This window comes from Chiloscyllium plagiosum, unplaced genomic scaffold, assembly GCF_037043375.1.
Source record: "Chiloscyllium plagiosum isolate Xiang-an unplaced genomic scaffold, Cpla_swu_hap1 HiC_scaffold_12, whole genome shotgun sequence".
In the NCBI taxonomy this organism is placed as follows: Eukaryota; Metazoa; Chordata; class Chondrichthyes; order Orectolobiformes; family Hemiscylliidae; genus Chiloscyllium; species Chiloscyllium plagiosum.
The window spans coordinates 42,469,281-42,491,745 of NW_028270150.1; the positions used below are offsets into that span (position 1 = coordinate 42,469,281).

The window sequence follows — 22,465 nt, forward strand, 5'->3', positions numbered from 1 at the left end:
CCTCTGGTTCGGCATTCACCCATCAGCTGATTCAGCTGGAGATTTCAATCAGAGTAAGCCTATTTTCTAGTGAAGAATATGAAAGTACATGGCTTACATAGTATATAATACTTACCACCATTGACACTCAGTGGAATGATTAAGGTGATATTTGAATAGGAAGCTTTAGCTGGTTCCAGCCTGTTTATAGAATGTTTTCTCTTCATCTTCTTTGTTTCTGTCTTCCTGGTTACAGTGGCTTGTTTGCTTTTGGACATAACCTTTTCCTTGATCTTTCATGGTTTGCAGGAGCTCCCTTTAAATGCCAATGCTTGATATCAAATATCTTAAAGTATCTACAGTTTTTATTTTTCTGAGGTTCACTGAGAGATATTGTAAAGCTCTCCCTCTGGATACTGAGAACATTAGAAGCTTTTCTGGGGTCCCCCAGTGCCTTCGGAGTGGGACTGTATTTACCTAAGTCTTCTGTGTCTTGTTGCATTTGTTCTTTCCTGCATATGAAACTATTCATGGTTATGGTTTTCTGCATATCTCAGAGTGGAAACAGGCCCTTCAGCCCAACAAGTCCACACCGAGACCCATTCCCCTACATTTACCCCTGACTAATGAACACTATGGGCAATTTAGCATGGCCAATTCACCTAATCTGCACATGTTTGTGACAGTGGGAGGAAACTGGAACACCCGGAGGAAACCCATGCAGACACAGGGAGAATGTACAAACTCCACACAGACTGTCACCCGAGGCTGGAATCGAACCTGGGTCCCTGCCACTGTGAGGCAGCAGTGCTAACCACTGAGTCACCATGCCGTCCATGTCGAGGAGTCAGCAATCGACTCTTCCTTTTTCTTTCAAAAGATGAGTGATGTTACATTTACTTAGAATGAGAATGTATCTTATATTTTCCTTAAAGCTTGCATTCATATGCATTTTTTTCTATTAGAGTTACACTGTATACATAAAAGGATGAAATAAAAGCACTGCCATGCTATGTATTGTTGATATTGTTAATGATGTTGTTAGTTGAATGAATACTTCATGCATACAATCAGTGTAGTCCTTCACCTTATGAAAGTCATCAATGTGGCAAAATCACAGTTGATGCTGTTGTTGAATCAACACTCTTGAATATTGCAGGAAGGCTTCATTTACCTCCCTAACAGAAAACTGGACAGATAATCAATGAGTGAATCCAATTAGGTCTCCTGAGTTGAGGGAAAATGTGAACTGCACTGTCACCAATAGTGAATATTGGTGTTTGACTGTCCATAAAAACTTTGGTGTATTGTGAAACTGTTCACTTGAGTCTGAGCTTTATTCCTCTGTTAGTCATTAACATAAATTAAACTGCATTTATTTCAATGCAAGGGGCTTAACAGGGAAGGCAGATGAACTCAGGGCATGGTTAGGAACATGGGACTGGGATATAATAGCAGGAATGGCTCAGGAATGGGCGTGACTGGCAGCTCAATGTTCCAGGATACAAATGCTACAGGAAGGATAGAAAGGGAGGCAAGAGAGGAGGGGGAGTGGCATTTTTGAGAAGGATAGCATTACAGCTGTGCTGAGGGAGGATATTCCTTGAAATACATCCAGGGAAGTTATTTGGGTGAAACTGAGAAATAAGAAAGGGATGATCACCTTATTGGGATTGTATTATAGACCCCTCAATAATCAGAGGGAAATTGAGAAACAAACTTGTAAGGAGATCTCAGCTATCTGTAAGAATAATAGGGTAGTTATGGTAGGGGATTTTAACTTTCCAAACATCAACTGGGACTGCCATAGTGTTAAAGGTTTAGATGGAGGGGAATTTCTTAAATGTGTACAAGACAATTTTCTGATTCAGTATGTGGATGTACCTACTAGAGAAGGTGCAAAACTTGACCTACTCTTGGGAAATAAGGCAGGGCAGGTGACTGAGGTGTCAGTGGGGGAGCACTTTGGGGCCAGTGACCATAATTCTATTCATTTTAAAATAGTGGTGGAAAAGGATAGACCAGATCTAAAAGTTGAAGTTCTAAATTGGAGAAAGGCCAATTTTGACGGTATTAGGCAAGAACTTTTGAAAGCTGATTGGAGGCAGATGTTCACAGGTAAAGGGACAGCTGGAAAATAGGAAGCCTTCAGAAATAAGATAACAAGAATCCAGAGAAAGTATATTCCTGTCAGGGTGAAAGGGAAGGCTGGTAGGTATAGGGAATGCTGGATGACTAAAGAAATTGAGGGTTTGGTTAAGAAAAAGAAGGAAACATATGTCAGGTATAGACAGGATAGATCGAGTGAATCCTTAGAAGAGTATAAAGAAAGTAGAAGTATACTTAAGAGGGAAATCAGGAGGGCAAAACGGGGACATGAGATAGCTTTGGCAAATAAAATCAAGGAGAATCCAAAGGACTTTTACAAATATATTAAGGATAAAAGGGTAACTAAGGAGAGAATAGGGCCCCTCAAAGATCAGCAAGGCGGCCTTTGTGTGGAGCCACAGAAAATGGGGGAGATACTAAATGAATACTTTGCATCGGTATTTACTGTGGAAAAGGATATGGAAGATATAGACTGTAGGGAAATAGATGGTGACATCTTGCAAAATGTCCAGATTACAGAGGAGGAAGTGCTGGATGTCTTGAAATGATTAAAAGTGGATAAATCCCCAGGACCTGATCAGGTGTACCCGAGAACTCTGTGGGAAGCTAGAGAAGTGATTGCTGGGCCTCTTGCTGAGATACTTGTATCATCGATAGTCACAGGTGAGGTGCCGGAAGACTGGAGGTTGGCAAACGCAGTACCACTGTTTAAGAAAGGTGGTAAAGACAAGCCAGGGAGCTATAGACCGGTGAGCCTGACCTCGGTGGTGGGCAAGTTGTTGGAGGGAATCCTGAGGGACAGGGTGTACATGTATTTGAAAAGGCAAGGACTGATTCGGGATAGTCAACATGGCTTTGTGCGTGGGAAATCATGTCTCACAATCTTGATTGAGTTTTTTGAAGAAGTAACAAAGAAGATTGATGAGGGCAGAGCAGTAGATGTCATCTATATGGACTTCAGTAAGGCGTTTGACAAGGTTCCCCATGGGAAACTGATTAGCAAAGTTAGATCTCAGGGATACAGGGATAACTAGCCATTTGGATGCAGAACTGGCTGAAAGGTAGAAGACAGAGGGTGGTGGTGGAGGGTTGTTTTTCAGACTGGAGGCCTGTGACCTGTGGAGTTCCACAAGGATCGGTGCTGGGCCCTCTACTTTTTGTCATTTACATAAATGATTTGGATGCGAGCATAAGAGGTACAGTTAGTAAGTTTGCAGATGACACCAAAATTGGAGGTGTAGTGTACCTCAGATTACAACAGGATCTGCAACAGATGGGCCAATAGGCTGAGAAGTGGCAGATGGAGTTTAATTCAGATAAATGCGAGGTGTTGCATTTTGGGAAAGCAAATCTTAGCAGGACTTATACATTTAATGGTAAGGTCCTAGGGAGTGTTGCTGAAGAAAGAGACCTTGGAGTGCAGGTTCATAGCTCCTTGAAAGTGGAGTCGCAGGTAGATAGGATAATGAAGAAGGCGTTTGGTATGCTTTCCTTTATTGGTCAGAGTATTGAGTACAGGAGTTGGGAGGTCATGTTGCGGCTGTACAGGACATTGGTTAGGCCACTGTTGGAATATTGCGTGCAATTCTGGTCTCCTTCCTATTGGAAAGATGTTATGAAACTTGAAAGGGTTCAGAAAAGATTTACAAGGATATTGCCAGGGTTGGAGGATATGAGCTACAGGGAGAGGCTGAACAGGCTGGGGCTGTTTTCCCTGGAGTGTCGGAGACTGAGGGGTGACCCTATAGAGGTTTACAAAATTATGAGGGGCATGGATAGGATAAATCGGCAAAGTCTTTTCCCTGGGGTTGGGGAGTCCAGAACTAGAGGGCATAGGTTTAGGGTGAGAGGGAAAAGATATAAAAGGGACCTAAGGGGCAACCTTTTCATGCAGAGGGTGGTACGTGTATGGAATGAGCTGCCAGAGGATGCGGTAGAGGCTGGTACAATTGCAACATTTAAGAGGCATTTGGATGGGTATATGAATAGGAAGGGTTTGGAGAGATATGGGCCAGGTGCTGGCAGGTGGGACTAGATTGGGTTGGGATATCTGGTCGGCATGGATGGGTTGGACCGAAGGGTCTGTTTCCATGCTGTACATCTCTGTGATTCTATAATTCTATCTAAATCAGTTGTGCTGAATCCACTGTTCTATGAGCCAAGCAGCTAATCTGTACTTCCAGACTGTCCTCACTGCCCTGCTGCAACAAAAGGCACTCCACCCAAACTTATCAGCCTGAAAACGTTTCTATGTTGTTTATTTTTGCCAATTCTAAGCAATATTACTTCTGAATTTGTGTTCAAGGCTCACTTTTAATTTTAACGTTTGCATTCACACCCTATATAATTTTGCAACAACTACAGTTCACAAACAAAAGATAAAAAATACATCACGACTTTCTGTTTTTCTTAGCACACTATAAAATATCATTGATTCCCAATGTATGATTGTGCTTTTTGATGACGTTTTCTGGCTTTCAGCTTAATTTGATAAAGCCAAGTGGTACACAAGGAACAAATGACTGAAGTGAACATTATTACAATTATAAATTTAACATCAGAGGAACTTCCTCTTTATTCATTGAAGCATGAAGCATCACATGATCTTCTATGGTTTGTTTGCAATTGAGGTTGAAAATTGATATTTGTGGCGCTCATTTTTCAGTTATCAAATGGCAACATAGACATTTTAGCAGTAAGATAGTCTGTGCCAATCTGTCCTTCTGCTAAATTCATGAAGCCCCTTTTTTTTCAGGTGCCTCATGGCAATTGCCTGAAACAAGTGTTAGGTCTCTGAAATATGAGGTCCCTGAAAGCAAAAGGGAGAGAGAAAATTGAGAGCTAAACAGCTGTTGTCCTGATGTCAATCATAGGGAAATTACTAGACCTATTATAAATGATGAGTTAACAAGACAGTTAAAAAAAATTTGATGCACATATGAAGGGGAAATCATGTTTGACAAACCTGTTGGAGTTTTTTGAGGATTTTACTAGCAGAGTAGATAAGGGGAACCAGTGGATATGGTGCATTTGCATTTTCAGGGGACTTTTGAAAAGGTCCCATACAGAAGGTTCATAAACAAAATTTGAGCCCATCAGATAGGGGATTATGAAGGCATTGATTAAGGAATAGATGACAGAAATGAAACAGGAGGAACAAATGAGTCATTCTCGGTTTGGCAGGCTGTGACTAATGGGGACAGCAAAGATCAATGCATGTTCACAATCTATGTTATCAATAATTTGGATGTAGAGACCAAAAATAATATTTCTAAGTTTGTGGATGACACAAAACCAAGTGGAAATATGTGTTATCTACTATGTTAAAAGGAAGAAAGTTTCAGAATATTTTTAAAACAGTGAGAGATTGGTGTTGGGGTCCAAAGGAATCTTTGTCTTTTAGTTCACAAATCACTGAAAGCTAATATGCAGATGCAACGAACAATTAGGAAGGTAAATGGTGTGTTCGCCTTTATCACAAGAGAATGTGATGATCAGTGATTTCCTGCTTCGATTGTACCTTGGCAAGAGCACATCCTGAGTGATGCAGTCAGTCTGGTCACTGAAGAATAAGAAGAATTTCGTTTCCACAGGCCGAGTAAAGTGTATGTTTGCCAGACTTATTGATGGGATAGTGAGACTGGGGCAGGGATGAAAATTATAGACCCCGTGACGCTCCTGTCTGGGGCACCTGTCCCTATCCCCAAACACAACAGATTTTTCAGAGCTATGGGTCACAATTATTGAGCCCTGCTCCAAATCCTGGGCAGGACTGTCCTATGAAACGAGTTTGAGGAGCTTAGGTCTACACTTGTTCGAGTTTAAAAGAATGAGAGGTGATTTCATCAAAATCCTTAGAGGACTAGACAGAGTAGATGGCATGAAGATATTTTCCTTGGCTGCTGGGCCGAGACCAATGGAAAGATCCTCAGAACAAATGGCGGGCCATTTATGACTGAGATAAGGAGAAGTTTCTTCAGCCAGTGGATAGTGAATTTTTGGAATTCTCTACCCCCCAGAGTTGTGGAAGCACATTCATTATGTTCAAGGTGCAAACTGCTAACAATGTAGATAGAAATGACATCAAGGGATTAATGTATATAGAAATGACAGTTAGATAGAAGATAGCCCATGAACTTGAATGGTGAAGTAGGATCAAGAGTCTGATGGCCTACTCCTATGAACAACATTCCCTCTAATCGCACAGCCACTCTAAGGTTCAGTACATTTAAAAATAGAAACATAGAAGATAGCAGCAGGAGTAGGATGTTCAACCCCACGAGCCTGCTCTGCAATTCAATATGATCATGACTGATCATCAAGCTCAATACCCTAATCCTATCTTTCCTCATGTCCCTTGATCTCTTTACCCACAAGAGCAATTCACCTTTCTTCTAGAAAATTTTTATCTCAACCATTTTCTATGGTAGTGAATTCCATAGCTCACCACTTCCTGGGTGAAGAGATTTCTACCCGTCTCACTCCTAAAAGTTTACCCCTTATCTTTAAACTATGACCACTGGTTCTGGACTCCCCCACCATCTGGAATATCGACCTGCATCTAACCTGTCCAATCATCTTAGAATTTTATAGGTTTCTATGAGACTCCCGACTCCAGCTCTTCTAAAGTCCAGTGAATCCTAACCGACTCAATCTCTCCTCATACACCAGTCCTGTAATTCCAGGAATCCATTTGGTTCACCTTTGCTCCACTCCCTACACAGCAAAAACATCTTTCCTCAGATGAGGAGACTAAAACTTCATACGACATTCTAGGTGTGGCCTCACCAATGCCCTGTAAAACTGTAGTAAGACATCCTTGTTCCTGTCCTCAAATCCTCTTTCTTTGAAGGCCAATATATAGTTTAGCTCTTTACTGCCTGATGCACCTACTTGCAGCAACTGGTGCATGAGGACACCCAAGGCTCATTGCACATTCCCCACTCTCAATTTACAGCCAGTCAAATAATCTCCTTTCCTACTTTTGCTACCAAAGTGGATAACTTCACATATATCTGCATTATACACATCTGCCACATATTTACCCACTGATTCAACCTGTTCAAATCGCACTGCAACATTTCTGCATCTGCCTCACAGCTCACCCTTCCACATAGCTTTGTGCCATCTGCAAATTTGGAGATATTACATTTAGTTGCCTCATCTAAATCGTTAACATATATTGTGAATAGCTGGGGTCCAATCCCTGCATTACCACATTAGTCATTCAGAAAAAAATCCATTTATTCCTACACTTTGTTTTCTGTTTCTAACCAATTTTCTCTCCATCTCAATACACTGCCCTCAGTCTTACACAGAATCAGACAAAGTCAGTGCATTTCTGGTTCTGGAGGTCGCTGCCACTCACGGACTTTACAGGCCCATTCAGCCAAAAGAAAGGCTAGAGGGAATGTTGTCTACAATCCGATGGGCCAGATAGTCATTGAGAATTCCTAATGAGAAACCTGTAGGGTCATAGAGTCACACAGTTCTAATCACAGATACAGGCCCTTCGGCCCAAACTGGTCCATATTAACCAAAATGACCATCCATGTTAACCCCATTTCCCTGCACTTGGCTCATATACTTCTAAGGTAAAGCCTTCCTGATGAAGGGCCTTTGCCTGAAACGTCAATTCTCCTGCTGCTCGGATGCTGCCTGACCTGCTGTGCTTTTCCAGAACCACACTCTCAACTGAAATCTCCAGCATCTGCAGTCCTCACTTTCACCATATATACTTCTAAACATTTCCTACCCATGTATTTGTCCAAATGCCTTTTAAAAGTTGTTAATGTACCTGCCTCAATCACTTCTGCTGGCAGCTCATTCCATATGCATACCACCCTCTGTGTAAAAAAGTTGCCCTTCAGGTTCACATTTATTCTTTTGCCTCTTATCATAAACTGATGCCCTCTAGTCCTTGATTCCCCAACTCCAGGAAAAAGACTGAGTGCATTCACCCTATTCATGCCCCTCATGATCTTATACACTTCTATAAGATCCCCCCTCAGCCTCCTACACTCTAAAGAAAACTGTCCTAGCCTGACCAACCTCTCCGTATAACTCGGTCTCTTCAGTCCTGGCAATATCCTTGTAAATTTCTTCTCCAGTCTTTCCAGTTTAAAAACATCCTTCCTATAACAAGGTGACCAAAACTCGAAGTGTATTAGTGATGAGTAAGATCGGCTCAGTTTCAGACCAAAATCAACTCCTTGATTTCCACAGTACTTCAATGTCATGTTTCACAGTAACTATAAGACATAATGATAAAGATACCATTGAGAGCCTAATTTCAAGAGAATAATTGGCTCACCATAAGTTCTTTGTTGTCCCTAAAGTTGATTTCAAAATGGCCCTGCAAAATGCCTAATATTATGCATGAGATAATTCATTTTTCCTAAATGTGCAGTATCTTCAATTATGTTAGAAGGTACTGACAAATCTGTTTTCTGTGAATAAAAAAGTAAGTCACTGAAGCAACACAGGCAATGTTGACAATGGAAGTCAGAAAATCATTTCTGTGTCATATATAGAAGACAAATGTAGCTCTTGTCAAATACAAGTTCAATATCATTCATTGATAAGGCTGTCTGTATGGAGTTTTCATATGCTCCCTGTGTCTGTGTGGATATCCTCCCACAGTCCAAAGATGTGCAGGTCAGGTGGTTTGACCATGGGAAATGCAAGGTTACAGAGCTAGGAGAGGGGACAGGCTGCTCTTCGGAGGGTTGGTGTGCACTCGATGGGCCAAATGGCCTGCTCCACACTGTAGGGATTCCATGATTTTATGATAATATGATTTTTTTAAAAACTAATTATCAAGAAATGTACTGGTCTTCATAGTTTAAATCTCTCTCATTTATCTTATTAAAAGCAGCTACCTTACTCTAAGAATTCATCAAAAAACTTTGACCTTTTCTACCATTTACCATCCTTATCTTCTTTTGTGGCTGTAGTATATATTAGTTTTAGCTGCATTTATAGATTCACTTTTATCAATTATATAATGAATAGTACTGAAGCTGAAAAAAAATCCAAAACATTATTACTGAGATTGCTGCATCAACTCAGTGTTAAATTCCCAGTGGATTCTGTGTGTAATTTCAAATTTGCTACAGTTTAAGGCTTATAGAATAAAATGTATTCATCTTTATACAAATCCCCAGGATGGCCAGCATGGGCATGATGGGGTGAATGGCTTTTTGCTACACTGTTATGATTTGATGAATCATAGCACACATAACATCTCCTGATTTTTCTGACAAGCATTTTTTTTATGTTTTGATAATGAATGAACTGTGTGTGCGTTTATATATAAAGGCTTCCTTCATTCCAGCCCAAATGTTTGGTACTCCACCCCAGTAAATTTTAAAGAACTAACATTTTACTGAAATGTTATGCATCCTAATGAGACTATGTACACTGCTACAAAAGTCAGAAAACTATAAATAATTTAGAGAAGAAAGAAAAATATCTTTATTAGAACAGTAATATTTGTCTTTTATTTTCTGAGGACAGCAACAAACTGCAATACAGTTCCATAGGCACCTGAAGCCTCTACCAAGTGGTTATTCGCTTGTCTATCTAGCCAATAAGCTATTCATCAAGGCGAAGCTTTTTACGCAGTATCCACATTTGCTAGAGAGGAGTCAATCTCTAAAAATCAGAAAAGGGAACCCTAGTTGATACTAGTCTTCCTCTGCTGACCCTGAAATGAGCAAGCTCAGCACAGATCAAAGAATGAATCTCACACTGTTTTCACTTGTTAGCCTTAGGAACTCATTAACAATACTACGGGTGTTCCTGCACCACATGGACTTCAGCGGTTTGAGAAAGCAGTCCCTCGCTACCTTCTCAAGGGCAATTAAGGATGGGCACCTCGCCTCACCAGTGATGCCCACATCCTGTGAACAAACAAATAACAAGTACCAGCCCATCTGTTGTTTTTTTGAGCAAATAAAACTCTTGAAAACAGCAGAATTTACATTAAAGGTGAATCCACATTTGCTGTAGTTTTGTACATTATTCTACAGCAGCAAAGTACAGGATTGTTTAACCCTTCCCCAGCATCAGAATCATGTTATCATTGTCTGAATTATGTAACGAAAGGCCTCATTTACCAAGCATTTCACTGGACACTTTAGCCATACAGAAATTTATAACTTATCACACCCTTAGTGCCAAAAAGGAAAGTATACCTCGGGATATCCCACTTTAAAGACAGGTGCAGAAATAGAGCTCATTTAAAGTGTAGGGATCAGACGTACTGCTAAGACACTCAATGCTGGTGGGTTGTTGCAATATTGTGATAAATAAGGATACTGTAGAACAATGTACATTGGATATCAATTTTCACAACAAAACATTATCATTTTCATTTCTGTAAACGAAAACAAACTATTCCTTCATTTACCTTTGCATGAATTTATTTTCCAATTGCTGCTCAATATTAATGAGTTTCTATTTCAAGCTATTTCAACATATTTTTGGATAAAGTGGCAGGTCATAGGCACCATTTAATACACGGGTACACTGACTAATCTCCATGGCTAGGATCTGTCGTTCATAAATGTAATTATTTATTTTAATTGGGGGGGTTCAATTCAAAATGCGACAAAGAAAATTGCAAAACTTCCCGCTGAAGACAGAGGATTTATGATTCTTAACTTCTCGCTCGGTCTTCGGTATGTTGAGAAAAGATTTTTCGATGTTTACATTTATCGATGTCAATTAGTTGCTTCTCCCTATTAAAACTTTATTGTAAACCACAGTCTAATCTGTAACTTCCACACACAGTTTCAAACTAAAATAACGGTTTGCAGTATGAATACAGTTGTCACAAACTCTATGCTTCTTTAACACGAGTACATATGTTGACATGAACAAGTCAAGTGGAGCGGACAGGAGATTGAACAAGAAGCATGAAGAGAGAGTTCCCCAGCATTGGAAAGTGACACATCTCGATAAAGGCGATCTGTAACGTAGCTGCCAAGTTCACCTTACCTCCATTTTCTCCAGGAGTCCTGGCCAGCAAGTTATTTGTGTGTAACTGATCCGAGAGAGATAGCCGTTGTGTTCTCTGTTCTCAGATCACAAAGTCATTGCACTGGAATAACACACATGCTACCCAGTCTCTCAGCTTCACACATCCCGATGACACAACTCTGTGGTCATAGGCTGATCTGGACCCAGCAAAGTCAGACACGGAGGGGTGGAGGGTGGTTAAACGTCGAAAAGCAGAGCAAAACTACAAATGGATTGGTTCTGTTTAGATTCCCCGAATGGTCAAAGTTTATATGGTCTTTGTAATAAATATTACCCAAAGCTTTAATCTCAATCGGTCGACCGCACAGTGATTTAACCAGTTAGCTCCCTTCCTGGAGTAGATAGAGAGCTGTTATTCTCCTATAAACAGCGTGTGCATGTCAGATTCTTTCCGAGGCGTTCCTCATCGCTGCAGACTGACAACAGTGGCCCCGATTTAAGCTTTTGGGTCAAAAAAGTTTCTCCCAACAGTTGCAATACACGCGATGGCAATGAACATTTCAAGTAAATACAATCAAAAGTTTGTGTAGTTTTTTTGACATTTCGAAAAAACGTGCTAAAATGTTTTCGACCTGCCCTGAAAATAATAACTGCATGCACAAACCACTGGATTAACGATAAATAACCTTTTAATGTTATTATTTATATTTGTTTGAAATATTTTATTCGTATTTTAAAGTCAATTTGATGTGTGGTCTTTTTTGCATTTGTTGTTTATATTTTAAAATATTTAAACAATTGTATAATATTTGGTGTCAGAACTTTTTTCTTAAAGTTTAATTCCTATAAACGGTATTTCTGAGCACTTCCTCTTTTTCATTTTGACATGAGAAGGTCGGTTGTGTTTTTTTCTGCTGGCAGGAAGCCATTGAACGGAAACCAGCCAGCTTTCAGGCAAGTGAAGGAAATGCGCTGTAATGAAGATAACAATCAGCAAATTGAAATGACCCATACGCAGGGCTGTCAGACTATAGCCACTATTAAAAGGGTACAACCTACCATTGGATATCACGGACAGGATTATAGAGATTCATAAGAAAACGTCGTTGGAAAATGAGGCGGGAATATATTAATGCAAACTCAGAAACGTGGGCCAGTCCGACGAAAACATAAATCTTGGGTCCGTAGACTTTTTGCCCAGTGTTGCTCTGGGTGGATTTTGGGCTGAATCTTGATTCTTGAAAGATTGGGTTGATGCGGGGCTAAAGGAAGTTATCCCCACTTAGTGACAGGTTAGGTTTTTTTCCACAATTATATTGGCCTCAGCTCATTGCATATTCTGTGCAGGTGAAATGCCAAATGTTATGAACACCAAGTTTAGTTCCTCCTTCAAGGACCTTCTGGGTACCAACAACTGGGTTTAAAAGGCCCTCGAACAGCACCTCATTGTCTATAACCCAGGAGCATCTCTCAATCTCCAGACATCATTCCCAGCTGGATATGTCTGAGGCCCAGCAAAAGGTGGCGCATGTTTTAGCTACATGCCTAAAGGTTCTCCTGTAGGCTATCCAAGAGAAAAGGGCGGCATGGTGGCTCAGTGGTTAGCACTGCTGCCTCACAGCACCAGGGTCCTAGGTTCGATTCCAGCCTTGGGTGACTGTCTATGTGGAGTTTGCACATTCTCCCCGTGTCTGCGTGGGTTTCCTCCGGGTGCTCCGGTTTCCTCCCACAGTCCAAAGATGTGCAGATTAGGTCAATTGGTCATGCTAAATTGCCTATAGTGTTAGGTGGTAAAAACAATGACTGCAGATGCTGTTAGGTGGTAAAAACAATGACTGCAGATGCTGGAAACCAGATTCTGGATCAGTGGTGCTGGAAGAGCACAGCAATTCAGGCAGCATCCGAGGACAGGCAAAATCGACGTTTCGGGCAAAAGCCCTTCATCAGGAATAATTGCAGGGGGTACTGTCTTTTGTAAGATTGAGCACCGGGCATCTTCATCAAGTGCACCATGTGCAATCACTGTATATCACTTAATTACAGTCACCAGTGTAGCAATATTGTACCACACTGGTGCTGCCTCTTGCATATCTAATTCCTGATGAAGGGCTTTTGCCCGAAACGTCGATTTTGCCTGTCCTATAGTGTTAGGTGCATTAGTCAGAGGGAAATGGGTCTGGGTGGGTTACTCTTCGGAGGGTTGGTGTGGACTGGTTGGGCCGAAGGGCCTGTTTCCACACTGTAAGTAATCTAATCTAAGCAGGCCATTCCAACTGATGATGACAGCCTGGACAGAGGTGGCTGTGAAATTCTGTGCCCATGTGTGGTTCCAGACAAACATCATTCCAGTGACACAAGATGACGAATGCTATGCTGCACTAGCAGGTATCCCACCACTGTCTGCTCAATGCTTCAGGCTCCTGTGGGTGTGAATAGGCATTGTGAGCTTCCTACTGCAGGGGGTACTGTCTTTTGTAAGATTGAGCACCGGGCATCTTCATCAAGTGCACCATGTGCAATCACTGTATATCACTTAATTACAGTCACCAGTGTAGCAATATTGTACCACACTGGTGCTGCCTCTTGCATATCTACAAGGACCCAAATTTATAACATAAAAGGAGCTACTACGTTTAACAACTCACACTCTACTAGCTCATTGGCCTTTCATCACAACTAGGAGAATAGATACATCTGATCGCTTTTAATGGGAGAAGAATATCCCCAAAAGGCATGGCTTCAGAATAAACATCCCACAGGTATCTCAGGCACATACATCTGATAATATTTTATTGATTTGCATCAAGTCTAGTTGTTTGACAACATCAAATAACCTTTCAATCAGAACACCTTAGCTCCATACAACATTCTTCTTACTAGTAACACATGTACAATCACAGCTCTGGACATATCTGTCTATATCAATACAGGCAGAGTTCTCATGTACCAATGCAATTGTTGCTTATTGGTTCTTTTTGCTGCAAGGAATATGAATCAATGTGACGGTGCACAGACTGGCGAGGGTGGATGACCATAAGACACCAAGCTGACAGGAGAGCCTGGAGAATATGCCTTTGCTGAAGGGGAAACGGAATATCTATTGCCATCTAGTGAAAAATAATACATTATCATTATACTTGTTCCCACATACCACCCAACATAGAAACATTCACCTTGGTGGGTAATCAATCTAGGGTAGGCTTGTGAACACAACATTGACACAGACCTGCAGCTAGAGAAGAAAGAAACAGCTGACGTCTCTGATACTCAGGGGTCTGCTAGAGAACTGGCTGCTGCTGAGTCTAGTACATATGTTGAACTGATGGACTCATCCATTAATAAGATTATGAAAAAACAAAGATGAGCAGAGGAATGTCTGGCAGAGGTGCTAGTGATCATGCTCAAATTGGAGTGAAGGGCAGAGGAGTCTGCTCCAGTTCTCTGATGTTGTGGCTGCGGCTCTGATGTTGTGGATGCTGTGGCTGTGACTGTGAGCACTTCTTTGTTATTCACAGGATGAGGGAATCTCTGGCTAGGCTAGCATTTGTCGCCCATCCATAATTGCCCACATAGCAGGTAAGAGTCAACCACATTGCTATGGATCTGGAGTCACATGTCGACCAGACCAGGTAAGGATGGTGGTTTCTTTCCCTAAAGGACATTAGTGAACCAGATGGGTTTTTTCTGACAATCAGCAATGGTTTCACGGTCATCATCAAACTCTGAATTATTGAAATGAAAACAAAAATTGCAGGAAAAGCTCAGCAAGTCTGCAGCATCTGTGGACAGAAATCAGAGTTAACGTTTCGGGTCTGGTGACCCTTGCTCAGAATTCAAATTCCACCATCTACCATGGTGGGATTCAAACCTGGGTCCCCATTAACTGGGTCTATGGCCAGCAATAATACCACTAGGCCATCACCTCCCCGGTGCATCAATGTTCTTGATGCAGGCAGCCATGCAGAACCAGGTTCAGTAGAACAACCAGTATCAACCAAACATGCATGGGCATCTTCAGTCTATCACTTCAACCATGGATACATTCATTCACTGGCAAGACAAAAGAGGGCTGAGAGGCATGGCCCATCCCCTCAAGGGTGATTTAGGAGCTATTGCGTGTCAACTGGGGGAATGAGCAATAGCCAAGCACCTAGGATCTGTCATGCCAGGACACTCCAGAGATTCCCTGCTGCACCACTACCCCTCTGCTAGGAACTCAAACATCTCTATTATGTCAGGCCAAGGAAGTTTCATCTGCACAGCCCCCAGCAAACCAGAGCCCTTTAGACCCCTTACAGTCACTAAAGTGGTAATTTAACAAGGCAGTCAGCAAGCTTGTTCACATTTAGCTGTACTGGCATGAAGACTGAAGTGTAAGAAAAGAAAGAATAAACAAATTAAAGTATTTTCTGTGCCTGAGTACCAACTTTCTGTTCCACTGTTACACTTGACACATATAAGGCACTTTGTACAACAGTGCTATCATCTTTCTCAATCAAGCTTTTGATTATTTATTCTTTGCTTGTGGATGATCTTGAGAAGTGATGGTCTCTGTCGATCTTCATATGCTGATGAGGTGCAGTAGTACAAGGAGTGCTGAGGCTCTTATTCAATGGTCTCTTCTTGGAGGAACCTAATCTCTAGAAAGCAGGAACTGAAGATACATGGTTGGGTTTAGGGAGTCAATTACTACAGTTGACCCTGTCTACATCTAAGTGATAGATGAATGCCCTTTGTAAACAAATGTTTGAGTCAACTGATGCTCGAGCCAGAAAACAGAGGTTATTAATGAAATGAAACAAATAACAATTTGTGACAAACAAGCTAGCTTAAAGTAAGCATTCCATGGAGTGCAGGAAACCTCTGCCATGACTGGCTAATAGTTCTGAGTGTCCACATATGTTAATATAAAGTAATCTTCCCTCAAAGCCTGCTGTTAACAAGTTCTCCAGGCCAGTCTTCACTTCACTACATCCCTGGTGTCCTCAGTCCTCACCATCAGTGTTGGCTTCTTCAGCATCTCCATCACGCTCTCCTTCTTCCTTGCCTGCATGGACAAATGGGTGGTCCATCTCCCCTCTTTTAAGTTCTCAGTGTAAGGTTGTGCAGAGTGCAGCAAAAAATCATTATTGTGGAGACTATCTTAATGGTACTGGAGTAGTCCTCCGAGTGGTTCAGGCAACATAAGCACATCTTCACAAGTCCAACTGTCTACTCAATGATGGATGCAAGGGCAGCATTGTGTCCCTGTTCCACATCAGTTTAAAGTTTTCACACTTGAGTCATTAGCCATGCCTTCTGGGCGTACCCCTTGTCACTAATGAGCTGACTTTGAAGATAGGGGGTGATGGGGAGCAACCATTTCAGGAACCTGGGAGTTGTGTAGAATGAAAGCACTGTGACAACTCCATGGATAGCAAGCACACATCTCCAAAATATCTGCCTGTGGACACAAACAACTGGACATTGAGAGAGTGATTATCCTTCCTGTTAAGGAAAACGGTTGGATATTGCCATGGAGCTCTGAGGGCCACACGTTCAGTCAATGGTCCATTATACTTCAGGGAGCTCAGTGATGTTACAAAACTGTCAGGCACCTTGGCTGTCTGGGTCATTGTTTTCCTGTTAAAACCATCTCACAAGTACACTTGGGAGATGTCACACATGTCTCCAGTTGAAGTTTGAAAGGAGCTGGTGGTGAGGAATTTCAATATCGCTGTGAGCTTCAGTTCCACAGGCATCGTGTTTCCTTCCAAGCCAACCAGCTGCAGACCTGACTGTAGGAGGTCACAGATGTAGATGACAATCTCCCGAGCCATTCAGTGACATCTCTGGTACTGCCTTTCATTCATCTGCAGGTAACTATAATACCTTGACTAAACCCTCTCTCGGGACACTGCACAACAGCAGTGAAAACCCAGTTCCCCTTTTCAGGCACTGCTTGTTCACTGCAGCTCCAGCTCTCTGAGCCTTGTGTCTCTGGTTCTGGTGGGACCGGCATTCCTTCTTCTCCTCCATCTTCTTCTAAACCTTAGTAAGATTAATACAGCTGCTGCTCAGTTCAGTTAGTCAAACATCTGGAATGGAAGTGCTGATTTATGAAGAAATATCAGAAATGAGATATATGTTTTCCATTTAAAACATTGACATGATCATATTTACCCAATGCACTCATAACAGGCTGTTCATGTCTTGGTGAAAGCCTGTCCTCCAGCCACCTCTACATGGTGACATTCATCCTCCTTGACCAATGACTGATATCTCCCTGTTGTGGTTCTGTTTGCCAAGCACTCGAGCTACAAATCTTCGCACAAACTTTGATATCTCCCTTCCTGACACTTTTGCAAAATATTTTTAGCCTTGTTCTTTACTGCAGAGGGATATAGGCAGCTTATGCAAGTGGCAAAAACATTTGCAGATGGGGAAATGTGGGGAAATGTGACATTGTGCAGTTTGGCAGGATGAATAGAGTAACCAAATATTAGTTGAATGGAGAAACACTGCAGAAAGCCACAAAACAGAGAGATTTGGTAGTCCTTGTCCATGAATGACAAAAAAAAACCTAGAATCCAGGTTCAATGGCTAATAGGGAAGGAAAATGGTTTGTTGGCCTTTATTTTAAAGAAAATGGAGTGTAAAAGTAGGGAGGTTTTGCTAAAACGATACCGGATGTGGAGGAATTGTCTATTGAAGAGAGGTTGACTACATTGAACCTGTATTCATTGGAGTATAGAAAAATGAGAAGCAACCTTATTGAAACATTCAAGATTCTTAGAGGACTTTACAGAATATATGTGGAAAGGTGTTTTGTCTTGAGGACAGTGACCATAATCTGAGAATACAGGGTTGCACAGTTGAGACTAAGATGAGGAAGAATTTCTTCTCACAAAGGATTGTGAATCTGTGGAATTCCCCTAACGAGGGAACCTAATCGATACATCCCTGAACACTGCAGACAATTTAGCATGGCCAATTCACCTAACTTGCATATTTTTGGACCATGGGAAGAAACCCATGTAGACACAGGGAGAATGTGCAAACTCCATACAGTCACCTGAGGCTGGAATCGAACCCAGGCTGTAAGGCAGCAGTGCTAACCACTGAGCCACCATGCTATCCCTAGGTACATTATAGCAAAGGTAAAAGGTAAGGGAAGCAAGGCCAAGTAGCCTTGGATGGTGAAGTTGTTAGAGAATATGATAAAGCAGAAAAATGATGCGTGTCAAGTGAATATTTGAAGTTAGAAACAGCCCAAACATGATAAGTTGAGAGGGGAAAGGAGAGAAAAATAAAGCTAGCAAAGAGAGAACAGAATTTCAGTTAACAGCAAAGGGAAATGAAAAATCATGGCATATAAATAGTCAGCATCTAGAAAGAGGTGCTTTAGCTCCTATTAAGGACAAAGAGGGTAATATATGCTCAGAGATGCATCCAAGACTGGAATGCCGAATGAGTCTTTTATTTGTATTTTCTAAGGAAGAGGATGTTGATAAAATATAAGTGGAAGTAGAGACAGAAGACGTAATGGATGAGGTGAAAATTGATGGGCAGGATAAGTTGGAAAGGTTGGCTATATTTAGAGAGATTGCTTACCTGGTACAGATGTCTTGCAAAACAGACATCCAGAGGAAGTGGGGATGGGTACAGCAGAAGAGCTTGCCTTAGACTTCCATGGATGTGGGGGAGTTGCCAGAGGTTTGGAGAATGGTAAATGTGACACCCCTATTCAAGAAAGAATGTAGAGATGTAGGAACTACGGACTGCTCAGTTTAACATTAACAGTGGGCAAGAATTTCAAAAGAATAATTAAGAAAAAAGAATCAACAGGTGCTTGTATCATGACCACGAATCATAACCTTGGATAAACTACTTTTAATTCCAACATGTGTTTTTCAAAAGAGAACTAATATAGTCAAATATATTGTGGATATAAATTCAATGACTGGAGAAAGAGATCCTGGCATTTCACATTTCATAGAGATGCCTAAGAGAAAGACCACGGAACGAGGACATACCACAACCAAAAGGACTAGCCACACTACCATACATCAGGAGCATCTCGGAACTGACTGCCAGACTACTGCGACCCCTAGGACTCATAACGGCACACAAACCAACAGCCACACTCAGACAACAACTCACCAAAACGAAGGACCCGATACCCAACATGAGCAAAACTAATGTAGTGTACAAAATACCATGCAAGGACTGCACAAAACACTATATAGGACAAACAGGAAGACAGCTAACTATCCGCATACATGAACATCAACTAGCCACGAAACGACACGTACAGCTATCCTTAGTAGCCACACACGCAGACAACAAGCAACATGAATTCGACTGGGACAACACTACTATCATAGGGCAAGCCAGACAGAGAACAGCCAGGGAATTCCTAGAGGCATGGCATTCATCCACAAACTCCATCAACAAACACATCGACCTGGACCCAATATACCAACCACTACAGCGGACAGCTGAAACTGACAACCGGAAGCGGCAGGGACAGACCACTATAAACACCGGAGGAAACATCAAAGAAGCGCTTCGCAGGAGGCCCCCAAGCACTGATGATGTCGCCTAGCCAGGGGACGAACGTTTGCAACAAAAACTTCCAGCTCGGCGAACAGAACCACAACAACATTTCATAGAATCCCTACAGTGTAAAAGCAGGCCATTCAGTTCTTACCAACCCTCCAAAGAACAGCCCACCCCATCCCTGAAACCCTACATTGCTTCTGGCTAATCCACTAAACCTGCACATCTTCGGACCATGGTCAGAAGCTCAAACACCTGGAGGAAGCCCACACAGACACAGAGAAAATGTGCAAACTCCACTCAGACCGTCACCTGAGGGAGGAATTGAACCCGTGTCCCTGGTGCTGTGAGGCAGCAGTGCTAATCACTTAGCCCATGATGATTTGACAGGAATTAAGGAACTTTCAAAGGGATGAACTTAAAAGTGGAGAAATGCATTACAGACTGAACTGTAATGAGCAAGGGATTTTCTCAGTCTGTGAACAAGTACACAGAAGAGACACCAGACTGGGTGAGGTAATGTTTTGTATCTTCCCCTTTCAAAAATACATAAGAACAGGAATAAAAAGCCAGTTCAACATGTTTGTGTTTGCTAGTGGAAGAAGATGTGCTACTGAGCTAAGGTGCATATCTGTACTAAATAAAATAAAATAACACATATGTTTCAGGAAGGGTCACCAGACTTGAAACATTAACTCTGATTTCTCTTCACAGATGCCACCAGACATGCTGAGCTTTATCTGCAATTTATGTTTTTAGTACATATCTGTACTAGCCTGGGTTTAGGTCCTGTCAAGGTCATTGTCAAGGAACCACCTACTAGTCAACCATGCCTTGCAAGTAAAGTTCTCTCTTGCTCTAAGTGCTGGAAGCCAGAAGGACCGTTGAAAAGGACAAAATAATTTTAGTTAACCTGCAAAACCAAGAATCTCAAAATCAACTAACCATGTTCCAGTATCTGCTCTTCACAAACAACCCAGAAAAGCAACCAAACATCTTTTAAGTTTTATCTTTTTTTGGACTTACTTCTCATTTTCGATCTCATATATGTTGTGTTATTACTTCTTCTTACATTTAGTCACTAAAGGTGGAATCTTATAGGGTCTGAGGGACATGGGCTATGGTGGGATTTGTGGCAGAATTGGACAGGAAGTCTAGTGAGGTCCAGCTCTCACTCCAGCTTTTCTGCTTTACACAAGGAGCATGGTGAGTTTCTCACAAAATAGCACAAATTGCCAATTAAGGGCGGTTATTTCTTGTTAAATATGTCATTGATGGTCCTAATTGCTACATTAATATTCAGCTTTCTGACTTACCAAATTCACCAAATAAGCTGAGAAAACTAAACTTGGAAGGTGGAACTGGTTACTGGTGCATTCAGCTCACCACTTGCTCCAAATAAATTCCACATTGCGTTCAATCAAACTGCAGCCCATACACGATAAATAGGCACCAGCAACACACACCTCTCATCCGCGCACATTGGTATCCAGCATGTGCAACATTCACAACAAACATCAGACTTCTCCAATAACCTGGAACAGTGCTCTGGAAGGACAGATTTGAGTAGCAGGGCTCACTGGCACATTCCCATCCATCCCAATGCATTGCATCCCTTGGTGTGTTGCACCTCTCTGCCACAGACATTGGTGAACAATTAATTGACAGATAGCCCTTTGGACATAGAGACCACAAATGAGTGCTGATGTTGTATGAGGAGGGTCAAAAGTGTTATCATGGCCCAATGCTATGTATATGCATTGTTCCTTTCCTTTCAGATGATGCAGCAGAGTCTTAGTACAGACATCTATCCATGGAACTTTGACTGTGACCATGAAGCAATGCCAGTTTCTGTCGCTAAATATTTCAAACCAATACTAGGTGTAAGGTTAAAGCACTGAAATTTATATAAATGCACAAGTTAATTTTCAAGTCACTGTCACCTCTACCACCCAAAGTACCTTCAGTGGGTCTTCTTCCTCCTCTCCCTCCCACAACACTTTAGTCCAATGTTCCACCTGCCCCACCCATTGCCTAGCCATTGCAGCTGAGGATCAATGACTAGGGCAAGGGATTGCAGGTCTGTGCACCTATCTAGCAGACTTTGAGTGGGCTGGATATGGCTGTCCTTTGCAGTGTCCAACCTGTCCATGGAGGCAGTGAGACAGTTGTATGCTTGCAGCAACTAGGTCCCCAATGAGTAGCTGCATTCCTGAAATCTCTGGGTTATGACAGCCACTGCCTCCCACATACCTGCCTGCTGCTTCTAGCTCCTTGCGCATGTGGGTAAAGTCTCTGACTGTTGACACCACTGGGTCCTCACTTGCTGGGGCAGAGCATGAGCCTGGTCTCCGGGAATCCTCTGAGTGCTTCTTCCTGGCCAGCTGTGGAACCATGACAGTGATGCGTTCACCACTGCATGCTCCCAACTAGTTACAGTTCTCCCCGAGGTGTCAGTATCTGAGTCCGTGCAGGGTGCAAGAGGCAGCATTGTCGTCGCTTCCTCTGGGGTCTCTGACTTCTCCTCCTGAGAGCGGCTGGAGGGCTTTTCCCCTGTAGTTGGCTCACTTGGCCTCCGTGATGGTGGACGTTCCCCTCATACCTGCAACACGCATGTTGTGGTCATGGGTGATAAGTTGTGTACAATGGATGACACTGACTACTAATGGTAGAGTTGCTCTGGAATGAGGAATCATGCTTACTTGGTGGGACATGGATGTATGGAACAAGCATGAAGCAAGTCAGCATCACTGCAAAACAGACAGAAAGGCAATGACAGCAGAAGATAAAAACTAGCAGCAAAGAAACCTTCCACCTGGTTCTATAATGTCAGAGCCAAAGTATGACACCA

At 42.1% G+C, this 22,465-nt stretch overlaps 1 protein-coding gene across 2 annotated transcripts in view; it reads right to left on the reverse strand.

Moving 5' to 3' along the window:
- The window catches only part of LOC122555247 (capZ-interacting protein), a 101,095-nt gene that overhangs the window by 53,290 nt on the left and 25,340 nt on the right, over positions 1-22,465 (reverse strand). The window contains exon 1 of one of the 2 annotated variants that reach the window (XM_043701033.2): positions 11,092-11,487. The exons of the other annotated variant lie outside the window; for it this stretch is intronic. Coding sequence (XP_043556968.1) covers positions 11,092-11,097 — 6 coding nt within the window. The 5' untranslated portion in view covers positions 11,098-11,487. Of the gene's footprint in view, positions 1-11,091; positions 11,488-22,465 lie in introns of those variants that run through there. 2 annotated transcript variants of the gene reach the window in all.